General features: G+C 39.7%; 3 protein-coding genes across 3 annotated transcripts; 2 read left to right on the forward strand and 1 right to left on the reverse strand.

Moving 5' to 3' along the window:
• Positions 1–504: 504 nt before the first annotated feature.
• Positions 505–6,367, forward strand: LOC133731542 (GBF-interacting protein 1-like). The gene is made up of 9 exons (XM_062158910.1): positions 505–762; positions 1,785–1,828; positions 2,377–2,470; positions 2,605–2,737; positions 2,828–3,351; positions 3,716–3,980; positions 4,185–4,500; positions 5,009–5,446; positions 5,637–6,367. Exons 1-9 carry the CDS (start codon positions 594–596, stop codon positions 5,904–5,906), a joined length of 2,253 nt encoding a protein of 750 aa, XP_062014894.1. The 5' UTR covers positions 505–593; the 3' UTR covers positions 5,907–6,367.
• On the reverse strand, positions 6,178–9,242 carry LOC133731543 (nucleotide-sugar uncharacterized transporter 2). Its single transcript, XM_062158911.1, has 7 exons — positions 8,978–9,242; positions 8,337–8,488; positions 7,992–8,200; positions 7,796–7,889; positions 7,552–7,718; positions 7,273–7,443; positions 6,178–7,055 (listed from the first exon to the last, which is right to left on the reverse strand). The coding sequence occupies exons 1-7, from the start codon at positions 9,054–9,056 to the stop codon at positions 6,782–6,784; spliced, it is 1,146 nt and encodes a 381-aa protein (XP_062014895.1). The 5' UTR covers positions 9,057–9,242; the 3' UTR covers positions 6,178–6,781.
• A 3,267-nt stretch (positions 9,243–12,509) lies between these two features.
• On the forward strand, positions 12,510–13,742 carry LOC133730228 (F-box/kelch-repeat protein At3g06240-like). Its single transcript, XM_062157856.1, has one exon. It carries the CDS (start codon positions 12,510–12,512, stop codon positions 13,740–13,742), a length of 1,233 nt encoding a protein of 410 aa, XP_062013840.1.

Genomic DNA, 13,742 nt, shown 5'->3' on the forward strand with positions numbered 1-13,742 from the left:
TTTGAATCCAATATCAAAATTTTATCCAACCGATTAAATGCCAGAATTAATCTGTCACATGATAAGTCCACCACGTATTCCTCGTATAAGATGATAAAGTTATCCCTAAATGCTGTTAATTCATCCGAACAACATCACGACGAACCGGAGTAGAATTTTGGTTGTAAAACCTGAAAAACACAAAAGAAAAATCTCAATTTCTAGTTCATATCTCTAGTCATCCACCACCCCTAACATAGTTGCACAACATCCGAGTCATCCACCTCCATTTCTCAAACAAAAAGATAAAACCCATCCCTCTCAACGCCGTCACTGTTTCACCTTTTACCTCTTGCCCTTTTTGCCCCTCTGTCCCAACAGCCAAATCAATATCATGATCCCCAAGGTTTTCCATGTAGGCAGCCCTCGAATTTCACCCCAAGAAAAATATGGATTAATATAAATAGAGAGGGTCCATTTATTATTTTCAGCTGCCTCTTAAAGCCTCTCTCTCTCTAAAACAACACACAAAAAACACTGCCTCTCTCAAAAAACACTGCCTCTCTCTCTCCCTTCTTCTCTTCTCTCTCTTTCTTTGTGTCTGTAAACATAACATGAGCGGCGGTGGGGAGACTAGGGTTTCAATCCCAGACAATGTACACAGCACGATCCAAAACATCAGAGAGATCACTAAGAAGCTTCACAGCGACGATGAAATCTATGCTGTGCTCAAGGAGTGCTCTATGGATCCCAACGAGACCGCCCAGAAGCTCTTGTATTTAGGTACTCTCTTGCAGTCTCTAATCTTGGGTTTGTCTCTGTTTTGGATTAGGGGTAGGGTAGATGGGTGTTTGTGGGTTTGTGTTTTTGGGTGATGGGTTTTGTTGGGTTTGCTTCATTGTGGCTCTGTGATCGGTGGGTTTTTTCTGGGTTTTGGTTTTTCTTTGATGGGTTTTGGAGACCAGAAGTGAAAGATGAAAACTTTATTGATGAATTTGGGTAAAGGAGGAAGCTTTGGTTGTTTTTGTTTGTTTGGTGAGGAAGTGTGTGGTATAGGGTTTAGAGTTTGGGTTTTTTATGCTAGTTTGGATACTGAGAGTTTAACCTAAGATGTATAGGTGATAAAGTTTAGTTCTTTACTCTATCAATGGGGCAAAGTAGTTTGTTATTCTCTCCTCATTTGAAGCTTTATGGTTTGTAAGGCTTCAAAGCTTACCTGGCTTAAGCTAAATTGTTGTTCTTATTGCAAGAAGCTTTTCTTTTGGTTTGAGGCATTTGAAAGGTTACCTAGCCTAAGCCTAAGATGTTGATTCTGTGATAATAAGTTGGTTAAGTGGTCATAGATATCTTTATTTTCGGGTTCTTATGCCATTTGTTTTCTTGTGGAGCTGTGAATATCTTTGGCTGCAAATAAGCTTGAAGGAATTTGATCTACGTGTCTGAGTTATATTGCTCCTTGAGTTGTCTAATGATTATGGATTTTGTTATATATTTTTTTTTTGTCTCTGCTAGTGTCCTTCCGCATGGCATATTATTTATGCTGCATTTAAGAAATGCACATCATATGACGAAGACCTGAGAAAATGAGTATCACTTGGGTTCGCATTATGTCTGCTTTTAAAGGAGTCATATTTCTCATCTAGTTGTTCACCGAATAGGGATTTGTTATCTTGTCCATCTCTTCTTTGTGTCCTTCCTCATCTTTGTTTTGTATTATTCATGCATCTTCTCCATGCTACAGTTAGTAACTACATATCATATCATGTAATTACTGGAAATAATGAGCACATCCTTTCACGTGGCAGATACATTTCATGAGGTCAAAAAGAGACGTGATCGGAGTAAGGAGGTAAAACTTTGCACTCTTATATAAATTGCACAAGGATTTGACATCTTTATGGTGCAAGTGATGTTACATAATTGAATATACTTATGCTGGGTTAAAAATGGTGAACTTGGTATTATAAGCTTGGTGGAGCTGAGTATATATCATTATTTCTTCTCCATGCCAAGTGCTTTATGCTATGAAATACTTCTCAATTGAGGGTATGGGAATATGCTGGCCAGTGAATTGCCAGGGTATTATATGGAGATAGACTGCACTCTTAATTATGAAATAACCTGAGCAGCAATTTGATTTCATTCTTCATAATGCAGAAACTATTTGGAAAACACTGTTGTATATCATGGAAACGCTATAACTTGGGTTAACCTAGTCTATCAATTCAAAATTACTAAAATAAATTCATAATAGTACACAGTTTTTAATTTGATCAAATGATATCAGGAGTCCTGTTTGATGATTATTTTGGTGTTTATCTTCTTTTTATTTGTGTTTGTCTGTCTTAAGTGAAACTTGCTTAGTTAGTGTATAATTCAATGCTGTTACTTTTGCAGAACCTGAAAGGCAGGGCATCTGAAGATTCGAGGACAGCACCAGGTGCGCACAGGCGAATGGTCAGGGGTGGTGGCCAAGGGAATTATTCTTCTGGTACTCTTCTTTTCAACTATCTTTGTCTTTCTACATATGCGTGTATATTTATATAGGGATTTCTTCTATGCTTTTTGCATATGTGTTTTGGTTAAATATTAATTAGCTTCTGATTTTACATATGAACTTTCTAGATGCTGGTGGTGGGAGGAATTCTGCTGCTCGGAGGGAAAATGGAGCCAGTCATGTTGCAGATGGAGGTTCTCTGTCCTCTTTTATGCCAGGTCAGCAGAAAACTAAGAACAATGCTGCGGCTCCAATCGCAAAGTAAGCCAAATTTTATTCATGGGTTTGAATCTATGAAAAAACACTTTATGTATCACTCTTTTAATTTGTAATTTATATTCCTGCATTCAGGGCTTCAATTGGCATTCCAAACGGGATTAAAAACCTGTCAAATGGGACTTCTAGTCATGTTTCTGCTCCAAAATCCTCTGCCGGTGTAGATGCAAACAAGTTGGGAGCTACAGCACCTCGTTATGCTGTCGTTGTGGCATCTACACCTGTTGTTGGCTTAAAGGATCAACGCAAGGCCCCAACAACTACATCTGATCATCTTCCAAATTCTGCCACTTCTGCATCTGATTCTGGTGTTTACTCATCTGCTTCAGATCCTTCCTTATCAACTCATATACCAGAAAACAAAGATGTTTCTGGTGAATCTGTTGTCATAGAGTTGTCAAAGAGTGAAAATGTTGCCTCCAAATCTGATAATCACGTGATCAAAGAAAAGACTCAAAGTGACAATGCTAAGGCAATTGGAAAGAATCGGCATACTAAGTCGTCAGAACCCCCTTCCTCAACTCATGATGGTTCTCAGGCCATTCTGCCTTCTAATTCTGATGGAGAATCACAGATAGAGTCGACTGATGCTTTGAAAGGTATTGTAACATGTATCAGTCTAAGTGTTGCTTTCAACCCTTATGCTAAAATATGTAGTGTATGCATTGATGTGTTAATCTGCCATATATGTTGAGGGCCCCAAAACGTTCTTCATTGTGTCTTTGATCCATGCAACTGTAAGCCTAGATTGTTTGTCCTGATTAAGTCTAATTTTGGGACTTTTGTGTTCTTTTCTTATGCATTATGTTGGTGAATAACAATTTTGTCCTCATGCCAGTGTCTGATTTACTTTGATTTTGTGGCATTTGGTATAACGTGTCATTGTCTATTACTGTTTGTGCCTGGAATCTTTCACCAGTTTTATTAGTACATGTTTTCATTTTGCTGATGTTTCTGAAACAGTGGCCAAACTGGAGGTTGAAACCGTTGCTGTTAAACCTTCTTCTCAGTTGCCACCTGACTCGAGTCTCTCAGATACCAAACTTGTGACTTTTCCAAATCATATCAAGGTCCCTGAATCTTTAAGAAATGTTTTGACTTTTGGAAGTATTAATTCTACTTTTGGAACGAGTGTTGACTGCGTTAACGGTACTGGTGGCAATGGTTCTACGGGTGGTGTAGAATCTTCTCAGGATACTGATGAAACTGCTAAAGAGCCTTCTCCTAGGTTAGTGAATGATTTTTTTTTTTTTTTTTTGTGGTTTCTGGTTGAGTTAGTTTGATATATGAATTCTGTCCTTCTGTGAGTTGCCTGCTGAACAAAGAAAAGCATGAGTGAGAATAAGATATTCATCTTAGCTGTCTATTATCAATAGCACACTTATAATTTTGCTTATTTATCATGTTATTTGTTTTTCTCTTTTGGGTGCAGCAATAACAGTGTAGCCTCATCTGTTCAAGGAGATTTTTCAGAGAATCCACTGCCTTCACCAAATGTTCTTGAAAAGTTACAACCACCTGAGGGTAATGTCTCTTCAGAGAGTAATGTCCCTTCAGCCCCTGACTCAGACTCCAAAAGTGAACTGTTGAAGGATTTGCAGTTGCCTCCAGAAGTTCCACATAACCTCACTGCTCTAAATGGCCCCAGCTATAGTCTTGGTTTTTTGCCACCGATGCTAGGAGGCCAGGTTTTACAAGTGGAAGGACATGATAATCAGGCACCTGAAGCACCTCGGGTTTCGAACTTTGTAAGCTTGCTAACTAAGTCTCTAAAGTTATTTTTCTTGTACTGCTTTCACTTTGTTTTATTTGGAGTATCAATCCTCCAATCAGTTCTTGATTTTATGTCAGTTTGATCTTATTGCTGGCTTTCTCTGTGGTGAAAGCTTATAATCTGTTCCATTATAGTATTGGTACATTCAGCTTTTGTATAATGCACCATGTTTGCACCGTATTGTTAAAAATGTGCATTGACTTTTCTATTTCATTTCTCATCTACTGATATTTTATGGAGTTTCTACCAAAAAAGAAATAAAAAAAATTCTTGTGCTATGAGTGGAAGGTATAATTATCCAACAATATCCAATACTGATAATGTACTCTGTCTGAAATTTTAGTTCAGGCTGAAATTAAATTTGTAGATGCTGTGCAATTTCTTTTAGCATTTTAAATTAGTTGTTTTGTAATATTCTTGAGCTTGAGGAGAATGCTCCTGTTGCTGTTGCATGCTTATGATCTCTACTTTTCATATTGTAGGGTGGAAATTCTGTTGGTGTTCCCAGCCCAAATACAACCCCACCCCTGCCAAGCTCCATAGCTGCTTCTCCACAGATTCCTGTTTTCAGGCATGCATATCCCGCGAATTATTTCCCATATGGCTATCTCCCGCCGTATTATCTGCCACCAATGCACCAGTTTTTAAGCCCCAATGGCTTTCCTCCACAGCCTTCAGCATATCTACCACCAACAGCACCAGCTGCTGCTGGGATTAAATATCCTCCTCCACAGTTCAAGGCAGGGAGCAATGCTGGAAATCCACCCCAGTATAACATTCAATCCGGTGGTTCATTCATAACCACCCCTGCTGGTTATGCTCCTGGTTCAGCAGTTACATCTGGAAACTCAGTTGGTAACACTGAAGATCATGGAGCATCTCAATCGAAAGAAAGTCATATCTACACTACAGGACAGCTGGTAGGTCTTGATTCGTTATCTATAATCTAATTTTTAATTACCTTGATCTTTTAAGGGAGTTGCTGTATATCAAATTGGAATATGCTTCATCACATCTGCTGTTCTCCTGCATCCTACCACGTTTCTTTTGTGCTATAGTCATTGTTTGGCCACACTTATAAATAGTTACTTTCTGCTTATGTTTTTGCAGACTGAGGGTTCAACTGTTTGGATTCATACTCCTGGACAAGATATCAGTTCTCTGTACAACCTTCCTCAGGGGCAACGCTTCGCGTTCTCGCCTGTCCATGCTGGTCATGGTGCCATGACTGGACTTTATCCACCAGGGCAAACGATGGCTTCTCCAACATATCTGCAACAGTCCCAGGCTGCGGCTGGAGCTGCTGAGACCATAGGACCCCCACCTGCTGCTTATCAGCAGCCTCAACATGCACAGATGAATTGGAACAGTAGTTTTTGATTTACAAAAACTTACCTATGAGGAATGAACGCAAAATCACATCTTTTGGAGGCTCAAGATAAACTGGAAATCTGATATCTGGCTTGTTCTGAGTGTAAATATGAAATGCTGGCCAGAAATTTTTGGAATGTCATCCTTTTGTGGTAGGGAATTGGCAGTGCTGACCATCTGAAGTTGGAAGAAGATAGGTTTGGGTTTTCCATTATTGTCTAGTGTTTTTCCTCATTTGTGTTTTGAGAAATTAAGTCTTGGTGGGAAATGAGTTTTTAGCTTTTGAAACTAGTGATTTCTTAAGATGTCATAGGAAACTAAGAGAGGATCATAGAGTAGGTGGGATTTTACCAATTTTTCCTTTCTGATATCTCACCTGTATATTATGATATTATCATAGCAAACATGATGGATCATACGGTTGTAATTGGTATAATATGAGAATTGACATTTTGTGTCGTTTTCATTTCCTTAGCTGATCTGTTTCATTTTCAAGCTTTATGTATGTATTCATGATGAAATAGGTATAAACCAACTCATGAGTAATGTTATAAAAAGGTCTGGTTGCACCGATCTGCCATCTAACAGAATTATCCCTATGTGCTGCATTGCATTCATATTACATGTATTGAAACTTGGCTGCCACTGGATTAGTTCACTGTGTAGAGCACACACTGCATGCTCCAGAGGACATTAGAACTTTTGATATTCACCATTCGGCCATCAGGCCTTTACCGAAGAAAGTCGCATGCTGTATGTAACCCTTTGCAACTGAGATGAAATGCCAGTGTGCTTTAGCAACCAAGTAAAGTAATGTATAGAAGACGTGTTTTAGCAACTAGGTGTACACAAAATTTGTAAGCCTACAAATTATGTTGCTTGGTTCAAACAACAGTTGGGGTATCCTTGGCTTCTGACTCTACTACATTTTCTTGGTCAATGGTTTTGGGTTTTAATGTCGGTAAGGTTTGCTTGGTCACATTGTCTTGTGGCTTTTTCAGGTTTAGTGATGTGTAAACAGACATCCCACAGAGGGCTGTAACAGCCCCACAGAGGCTCACGAACCCTGGATCTGATTTGAAAAGGAAATAGCCCCCTAGTAATATCACACAAGTTTTGAACTGTCCAAGAACAACATGGCTAGTTGCTGAGGTTGCCCTGCATAGAAGAGAACAGGATATCAATAATACTGCAACTAGAAATAAGTTTTACGTGCTGACATTGTGTTTGTACTAGGCGACGCCATTTTGAGGTTCTGAAATTTTGTATTTGATCTTTATAATGGAGAGACAATTACTGAGAACTTAGTTTTAGACACTAGTATCATATCAGCACAGCTCCGAAGTCCTCTAAAGCATGACAACAATGAACTCACCCAAGTGCCAATGCTCCGGACCATTGGAGGAGAAAACCAAGGATTGCTGATATAAGAATGGCGCTTGAGTTACTGATATCCCACTGGAATAGTAGAACTCCTGGTGGATCCAACCATGGCATCAGAGCTAATAAGAAGAATATAGTGACTGGGGTAGTCTTCCACATCAGCCTACACTCAGAAATTAAATGTCATTTCATAGCTTATATTTGACAGATTAATGCTTAACACTTAACCATCTTCAAGGAGCTAGGAGGAAAATAGAGAATCAAGTCTTACGCAAGGGCGGTCCAATTGCCTTGCTGTTGCAGATTAGACCATAGGATTTTGTTTACAGCACTTGGGACTATCCACGCGATTGCAATCATAGCGCCAAACAAATTGAACTCGAGATCTGTTACTGTTGCTACTGCCACACCTGCTGAGACCACAGCTAGAGCTAAAACCTGCACAAGCAAGACTACTTACAATAATTCACATGAAGGAGAAACAAAAGAAATGGGACAAATTCATTTGAGCTCGCCTTGTTACAAGAAATGGTTTTTCTGAAGAGAATGAACTCCGCGAGAACAATGGTAGGAGTGACAGCAATTTTAGCCATCTGGTAGAAACCAACACTGCAATTAATGAGCAGAATGGTGAGGAAAGTAGGCAATAACATATTGAGTTTACAATTTTGTACATCATATATAAAAGACAAAAGAGACCTAAGTAGAAACCTGTTGTGTTTTAGGCTTGTATTGGCAAGACCAGAAGCAAAAGCCATGACAGCACCTAAAGAGAAGAGAGAAGTGAAAGGAGTAGTTCTAGCCGGAGGAGAAACTGGAAGAATTGAGAGCGTCTTAAAAATGGCTAGAAGCAACCATGCTGTCACATAATGAATCAATGTGAGAAAGATTGGAAACTTAAATCCAACTCTCCCCATTACCTGGATTAAGCAGAAACACAATTAGGCATAAGATTACTAAACAAAATGATTACAAAAATCTATGGAACTGAGCCTGCAAAATGCTAAAGCATTTTCTAACTACAGAAAGGCAAGAAGGGAAGGATAAGGCATGTACAAGTTTATTTGCCAGAATGATCCCCACAGACACCATGAAATTGAAGGTCATCGCCACCACTGGGCCACAAAATCGTTGCTGTTGGCGCTTGGCGCCTTCTGAAGTTCTAAGCTCATTGTAGAGAGAACCTCTGAGTTCTTCAAGTGCTTTACCTGATAATTTGGAGAATGAGAATTACAAGTAGAAAGACGTAAATATTATTTTGTGTGTAAAAAAACTGCTGTGATTTCTCTAAAGGTTGGACATCCAGAATTTGTCTTACTTTTATTATTTTTAACTAATTTTCTTAAAGGGAATTGGCCAAAGAACATCAAGTAAATCACATATTGGTTGTTGACGAAGATAAGAGTAATGCAGATTGTTACATAATTCACATTGTAAAGCAAAGCTCTTGAAACTATCACAAATAGCTACTCCACAAATAGAATGACATAAGTTGGGTATGAACATCTACACCATGAAAATATACCAGCAGTAATGAAAGTGTATATTAAAAAGGAAAAGAATTGTTCAGGCACACAATAATATAAACCCAGATACCCACATCAAAATTGTCACTCATACAAAAAGAAAGAACAATTAAATAGGAACAATCATAGGATCATAATGGTGATGTCCCCAGAAATGCATTATGTTCAAACCTGCTTCTCCTGCATCACTGTCTTTCCTTTTCACAAATCTCTTGGCTTTATTCCCCAACAATGAATCAAGGAAAGCCATTCCAATCTGACATTAATGGCAGAGGCATATATATATGGGATCATGTAGCCATGATGAAAAGGTTTCTATATGAATGTGAAGGATGAGAAAATTTAGCTGCACTAGAGTCCTTTAATCATATAAAGTCTGTTCTTTGTTTCTTCTTCTTGAATAAATGAATTGAAAAGTGTAAAACTAAAGGAACAATGAAATGAATAAAGAAAAAGGAGAGTTTCTTATGCTTTAGGATACAATTTTTGTTAGGATCCCAAAGTGACAGGTGGGTGAGAATAACAGTCATTGATTGATGTAAAACTCTCCAAATAATGTAGGTTTCCGGGGAAGTTAAGGAAACATTGGCATTTCTAATTTTCTATAACCAAGAAAGAGTCAAGATGCAAACACATGTGCTAAAGTGACCGCCAAGTGCTCATTACTCATTGATGATAATATCTCCTATATTGTTCTTCAAGATCCGGTGACACATCACCATAATTATCAAACTATTACCATCTTTCATATAAAAAATTGTAATTAATCCTTCCTAATCATGTTGGAATTAACTATTAAAAGTTGCTTACGCCCATGAATTAATTATAAGGGGTCTTGACAAAATGATGAAAAGAACCTCCATAGCTTTTGAATAGATGTTTACTTGACTCAATTTGGTGGAAAATGGAAAATTATTAAACTGAGGCACGGTGCATGTAAAAGTAAGAATAAATTTTACATCAATCAACAGCTATCAGTAACTTACGTAGGTCGTATGAGTAAATAATTGATGCTAGCAAAATAAGGAGAGCATGTGATAATTATATGATGCTAACAAATTGATCACAATTTCTACAAGTTACATTTGGGTGAATACTACGGGACATTATCTAAAATGATAACTGCGTGACATCCCAAAAGTTCATATATTACATGGTTGGAGCCAAATGAAGAAGAATGAAAGCGAGATATTGTCCTCCCGAAAATTGAAATCCCAACAGAAGAGTACGTTTGTATGTCTCTACTTCTTCAACCACCAGAGCTTACTGAGTTATGAAACATATGCATCACCATCTCTCAGATTTGACACTACACCCAACTTGTGAGTTATTTGTTACCATGCAAAACTTATTGTGCTTCCCAAAAATTGAGATGCATGACAACTTGAAAGCTGAATTTCTATTTTCATTTATGACTATTTGAAATTTGATCGAGTCTGGATTATGGGGTTTGATCGTATCACGGCCTCAATCATATATCTCAAACTCAGCCTGAATGTATCTTTTTAATAAAATAAATTTTAAATTTCATTGAGTGAAATGTGCAATCATGACAGAATCGATGTAAGTTTTTTTTTTTTGATCAAAGAAGAACTTCATTAATAATGAACTGCTTACAACGATTTTTAGGCGACATCTCTTAACCAGAAATGGCCTCTAGACTTCACACTGGAACTCTATAGTGACTGACTCTAAACTGGCACTACAACTGTATGACAAAGACAAAAAGCGCAGGAGCAGTGAATCCTTGACAGCTCACCTCTCGTCCAGCCAATAAGAACTCTAAACTGGACAACTCACTTGTGTCGACACTAAACTCACCAACCAGAGTCCTCTTGACCAGCTTTGAATCGACCAAGCCAACACTCATTGTGACCTAAACTCAACCAAAAGAATTGCCAGACATTCAGACCTGGGACTAAAGAAAACACCATCACCACCCTATTGTCAACACCATCCATCCACCACTGCTCCAAATCGCCATCGCTCCAACTCGATCCCAGACAGGAAGGACCCACTAGAAGGCCAAGGATGATTGTCTATAGCCAGACGTTTTCGCCACCGCTGCTGACCCAACTCCAGAACAGGAACTACCCCGAGACTGCGAAAGAGAAGATTGTCGCTGCCACATCCTTAGTAGTGCCACATTACCGACTACACACCAACTGCCAAACAAAACAAAACTAATAGCATTAAAACAAAAAACCCAGGCCCAAATACCGCCAGGCCCAGGCCGGGCCCACACTCAGATTAAGGCCCAGTCCGCCACCGCCGAAACACTCGTCACCACTGGAAACTGACCGCCGCCAGCATCATACCATCTTCCCTTCCGCCGTAAACCAGATCAATATCGAACCAGCCATCACCCCTGAAGGAGCGGAGGACAGATCCCATCGTCCCGCCACCGGCAGCTCCGCCGCCACCGCCTTGACGCCAACCTTCCATCATACCCACTACTCAGGCAAGGCGCGCCACCCTACCCCACCCCAGACCCAACCCAAACCTTCCGAATCCGATCGAAGCAAACTGACTGGATCGAAAGCCCGAAGAAACTAGCGAAGCCGCCACCCGGTCATCACCGCCAAGAGACCTCCGAGCCCGCCACTCTAACTCAGAACCACCCCCCGCCGTCCGCGCTCCTCCCTCGGATAGAGCAATACCGATCCCACTTGCCTGCCGCCAACGTCGATGTCGCCAACCGATCTGGTTTGCTCCGTCATCCCCCGCAATCTCTTCTCCGACTGGACCTCTCACAATCGGGTACTAAGTCCCTTCTGTCCCGTCCGACGACGACGCCGGAGGGCGCGCCGCCGGACAGGCGCTGCTCACTTTCTGTTTTGCCTAGGGTTTCTCTCCCTAGCGGCGCTCTCCAATACTAGGTCTAGTGTTAATTTAAGATAAATTAGTCTTAGGCAATTGATCGATGGAAAAAATCTCAGAATCGATGTAAGTTGAAAAGACAACATGAGCTATTCTCTAAAATAAAATTTCACTTTCATTAATTGGGTGTACTGTGGGGATTGATGGGTGTATTTAGAAATTTGAAGTATGGTAGCAATTTGGGCTAGCCTGCTAGCCCAACAAAGCAAAGCGCCCCAAGCAGCGCATGTTTTATGATCTACGTGTGCCACACGCAACCATAATCTCCTAAATAAGCAAGCCCTAGTCATTCACGTTTGAACAAACCCTAACTCCATTAGCATCGGCCGCACCAATGCTCTAGCTCCGACAGTAAGTTATTTTTTCTTGGTAAATTTTTATTACTTTGATTCAGATTCTGCATACGTGTTGTTGTAGTTGTCATTGCATCTTAATTAGTTGAAGAACCATAGGTTCACTGAATATGTGATGTAAAATGACTTGGAGAAGAGTTCGATGAGCAGTTTGAGAAACGCGTCGAGAAGCAATGTCGTAAGCAAGCATAAGTTTCCTATAGTTCTTAGGTTTATTATTTAATAGTAATAGGCTTAGTTCCTAATAGTAATAGGCTTAGAATAAGTTTCTTCACTTTCTTGGTTCAATAAGGACTTCTAGTTCCAACTTATATTCATGGGTTATATAAAGCTGTATTAGGCATTCAACAATTCAATAACGTACAATTCAGAAACCTGAGAGATTAATCTCACATATTATTCTTATATTCGGTTCGACGCTTGTCTACCATTTTCACCTATTTTCCTCATAGCTTCACTGCGTTAAAATAATGGAGGAGGAGGAGGAGCTGAACTTTGACCTCCCTGAACATATAATTCTGCAGATTCTGTGTAGGTTGCCAGTCAAGTCTTTGATTCGATTCAGTTGTGTATCGAAAAGGTGGCGTAGTATCATAATTTCTGACCCACAATTTAGAAAAGCCCACCTCAAACTAGCATCTGAGCAGCGAAGCATTACTAAGAGACTCATTCTCTCCGTATCCCCTTCTGTTTCCATTAGAGATCATCAATCACAAACCAGAGTTGATCAACCCCTTCGAATTCAATCCTTAGAAAGTTTATTTGGAGATAATTCTTCGGTCACAAATCTCACCTTCCCATCCGAGGAGCATTGCAGAATTAATATACTGGGTTCGTGCAACGGGTTGGTAGTTCTAGGTAATTCTTACAAAGAATGGTCCATTTGGAACCCATCAACTAGGTTCTTCCGCAAAATTCCTGCTCCAGACTTTTCATCAGTAACGAAAAAGTCTAGAATATTTGAACCAGATTCGTATGGTTTTGGTTATGTCTCATCCACTGATGACTACAAACTTGTTTTTGTAGTCCACATTGGTGGTTCTCATTACGCTGTTTCTGCACCGGATGTTAAGATCTTCATATTCTCAGTGAGAGCTAACTGTTGGAAAATTAGTGAAGTTTCTCGCTGGCCATTCCTCAAGTACAAACCGACTAGTGACTGTGGAACTCTTTCAAATGAAGCGATCCATTGGGTTAACCAATACTATGTCTATCTACAAGACTACATTGAAGCAATTGATGTCTGTGCTTTTGATTTGGAAAATGAGGAGTTCCGTAAAGTGCCTATTCCTTGTTTTAAGCAAGATGATGATCGAAATTGCGATAGAAGAATGCGGACTGTTGTTCATTCAGGAGGATGCCTTTGCGTTTCGTCTCAGACTATTCATGATAGGAGTGGGGATATTGAATTGTGGATGATGAGAGATTACGGGGTGTCCAATTCATGGGCGAAACTCTACAAATTTAGCAAGTATGATTTACCGGTTCCGCTTACAGGATATTATGGTTGGGATCTAAGTTTGGTTACAGAAAGTAGTGGTTCAATTGTGATCAATTTTGAGAACAAGGAGTTGCTCAGGATTGAATGCCATAAAGAAGAGAAGCCGGTCTGTGTCGGCCGTTATAGGCTTGAGGAGGTGTCTGAGTGTAACTTTTTTAACGCGACTGTATATGATGAAACTCTAATTTCAGCACCAGAATGA

This window comes from Rosa rugosa, chromosome 2, assembly GCF_958449725.1.
Source record: "Rosa rugosa chromosome 2, drRosRugo1.1, whole genome shotgun sequence".
Classification (NCBI taxonomy): Eukaryota; Viridiplantae; Streptophyta; class Magnoliopsida; order Rosales; family Rosaceae; genus Rosa; species Rosa rugosa.

What these genes read in the sequence shown, in the direction of transcription:
- LOC133731543 (XM_062158911.1), bottom strand. Translation starts at nt 9,056, where the DNA reads ATGGCTTTCCTTGATTCATTGTTGGGGAATAAAGCCAAGAGATTTGTG. An exon ending in CAGTGATGCAGGAGAAGCAG is followed by an intron (nt 8,489 to 8,977) that starts GTTTGAACATAA and finishes CCAAATTATCAG; the next exon opens with GTAAAGCACTTGAAGAACTC. An exon ending in TCCGGAGCATTGGCACTTGG is followed by an intron (nt 7,056 to 7,272) that starts GTGAGTTCATTG and finishes TCTTCTATGCAG; the next exon opens with GGCAACCTCAGCAACTAGCC.
- LOC133731542 (XM_062158910.1), top strand. Translation starts at nt 594, where the DNA reads ATGAGCGGCGGTGGGGAGACTAGGGTTTCAATCCCAGACAATGTACAC. An exon ending in GCTAAAGAGCCTTCTCCTAG is followed by an intron (nt 3,981 to 4,184) that starts GTTAGTGAATGA and finishes TTTTGGGTGCAG; the next exon opens with CAATAACAGTGTAGCCTCAT. An exon ending in CACCTCGGGTTTCGAACTTT is followed by an intron (nt 4,501 to 5,008) that starts GTAAGCTTGCTA and finishes TTCATATTGTAG; the next exon opens with GGTGGAAATTCTGTTGGTGT.
- LOC133730228 (XM_062157856.1), top strand. Translation starts at nt 12,510, where the DNA reads ATGGAGGAGGAGGAGGAGCTGAACTTTGACCTCCCTGAACATATAATT.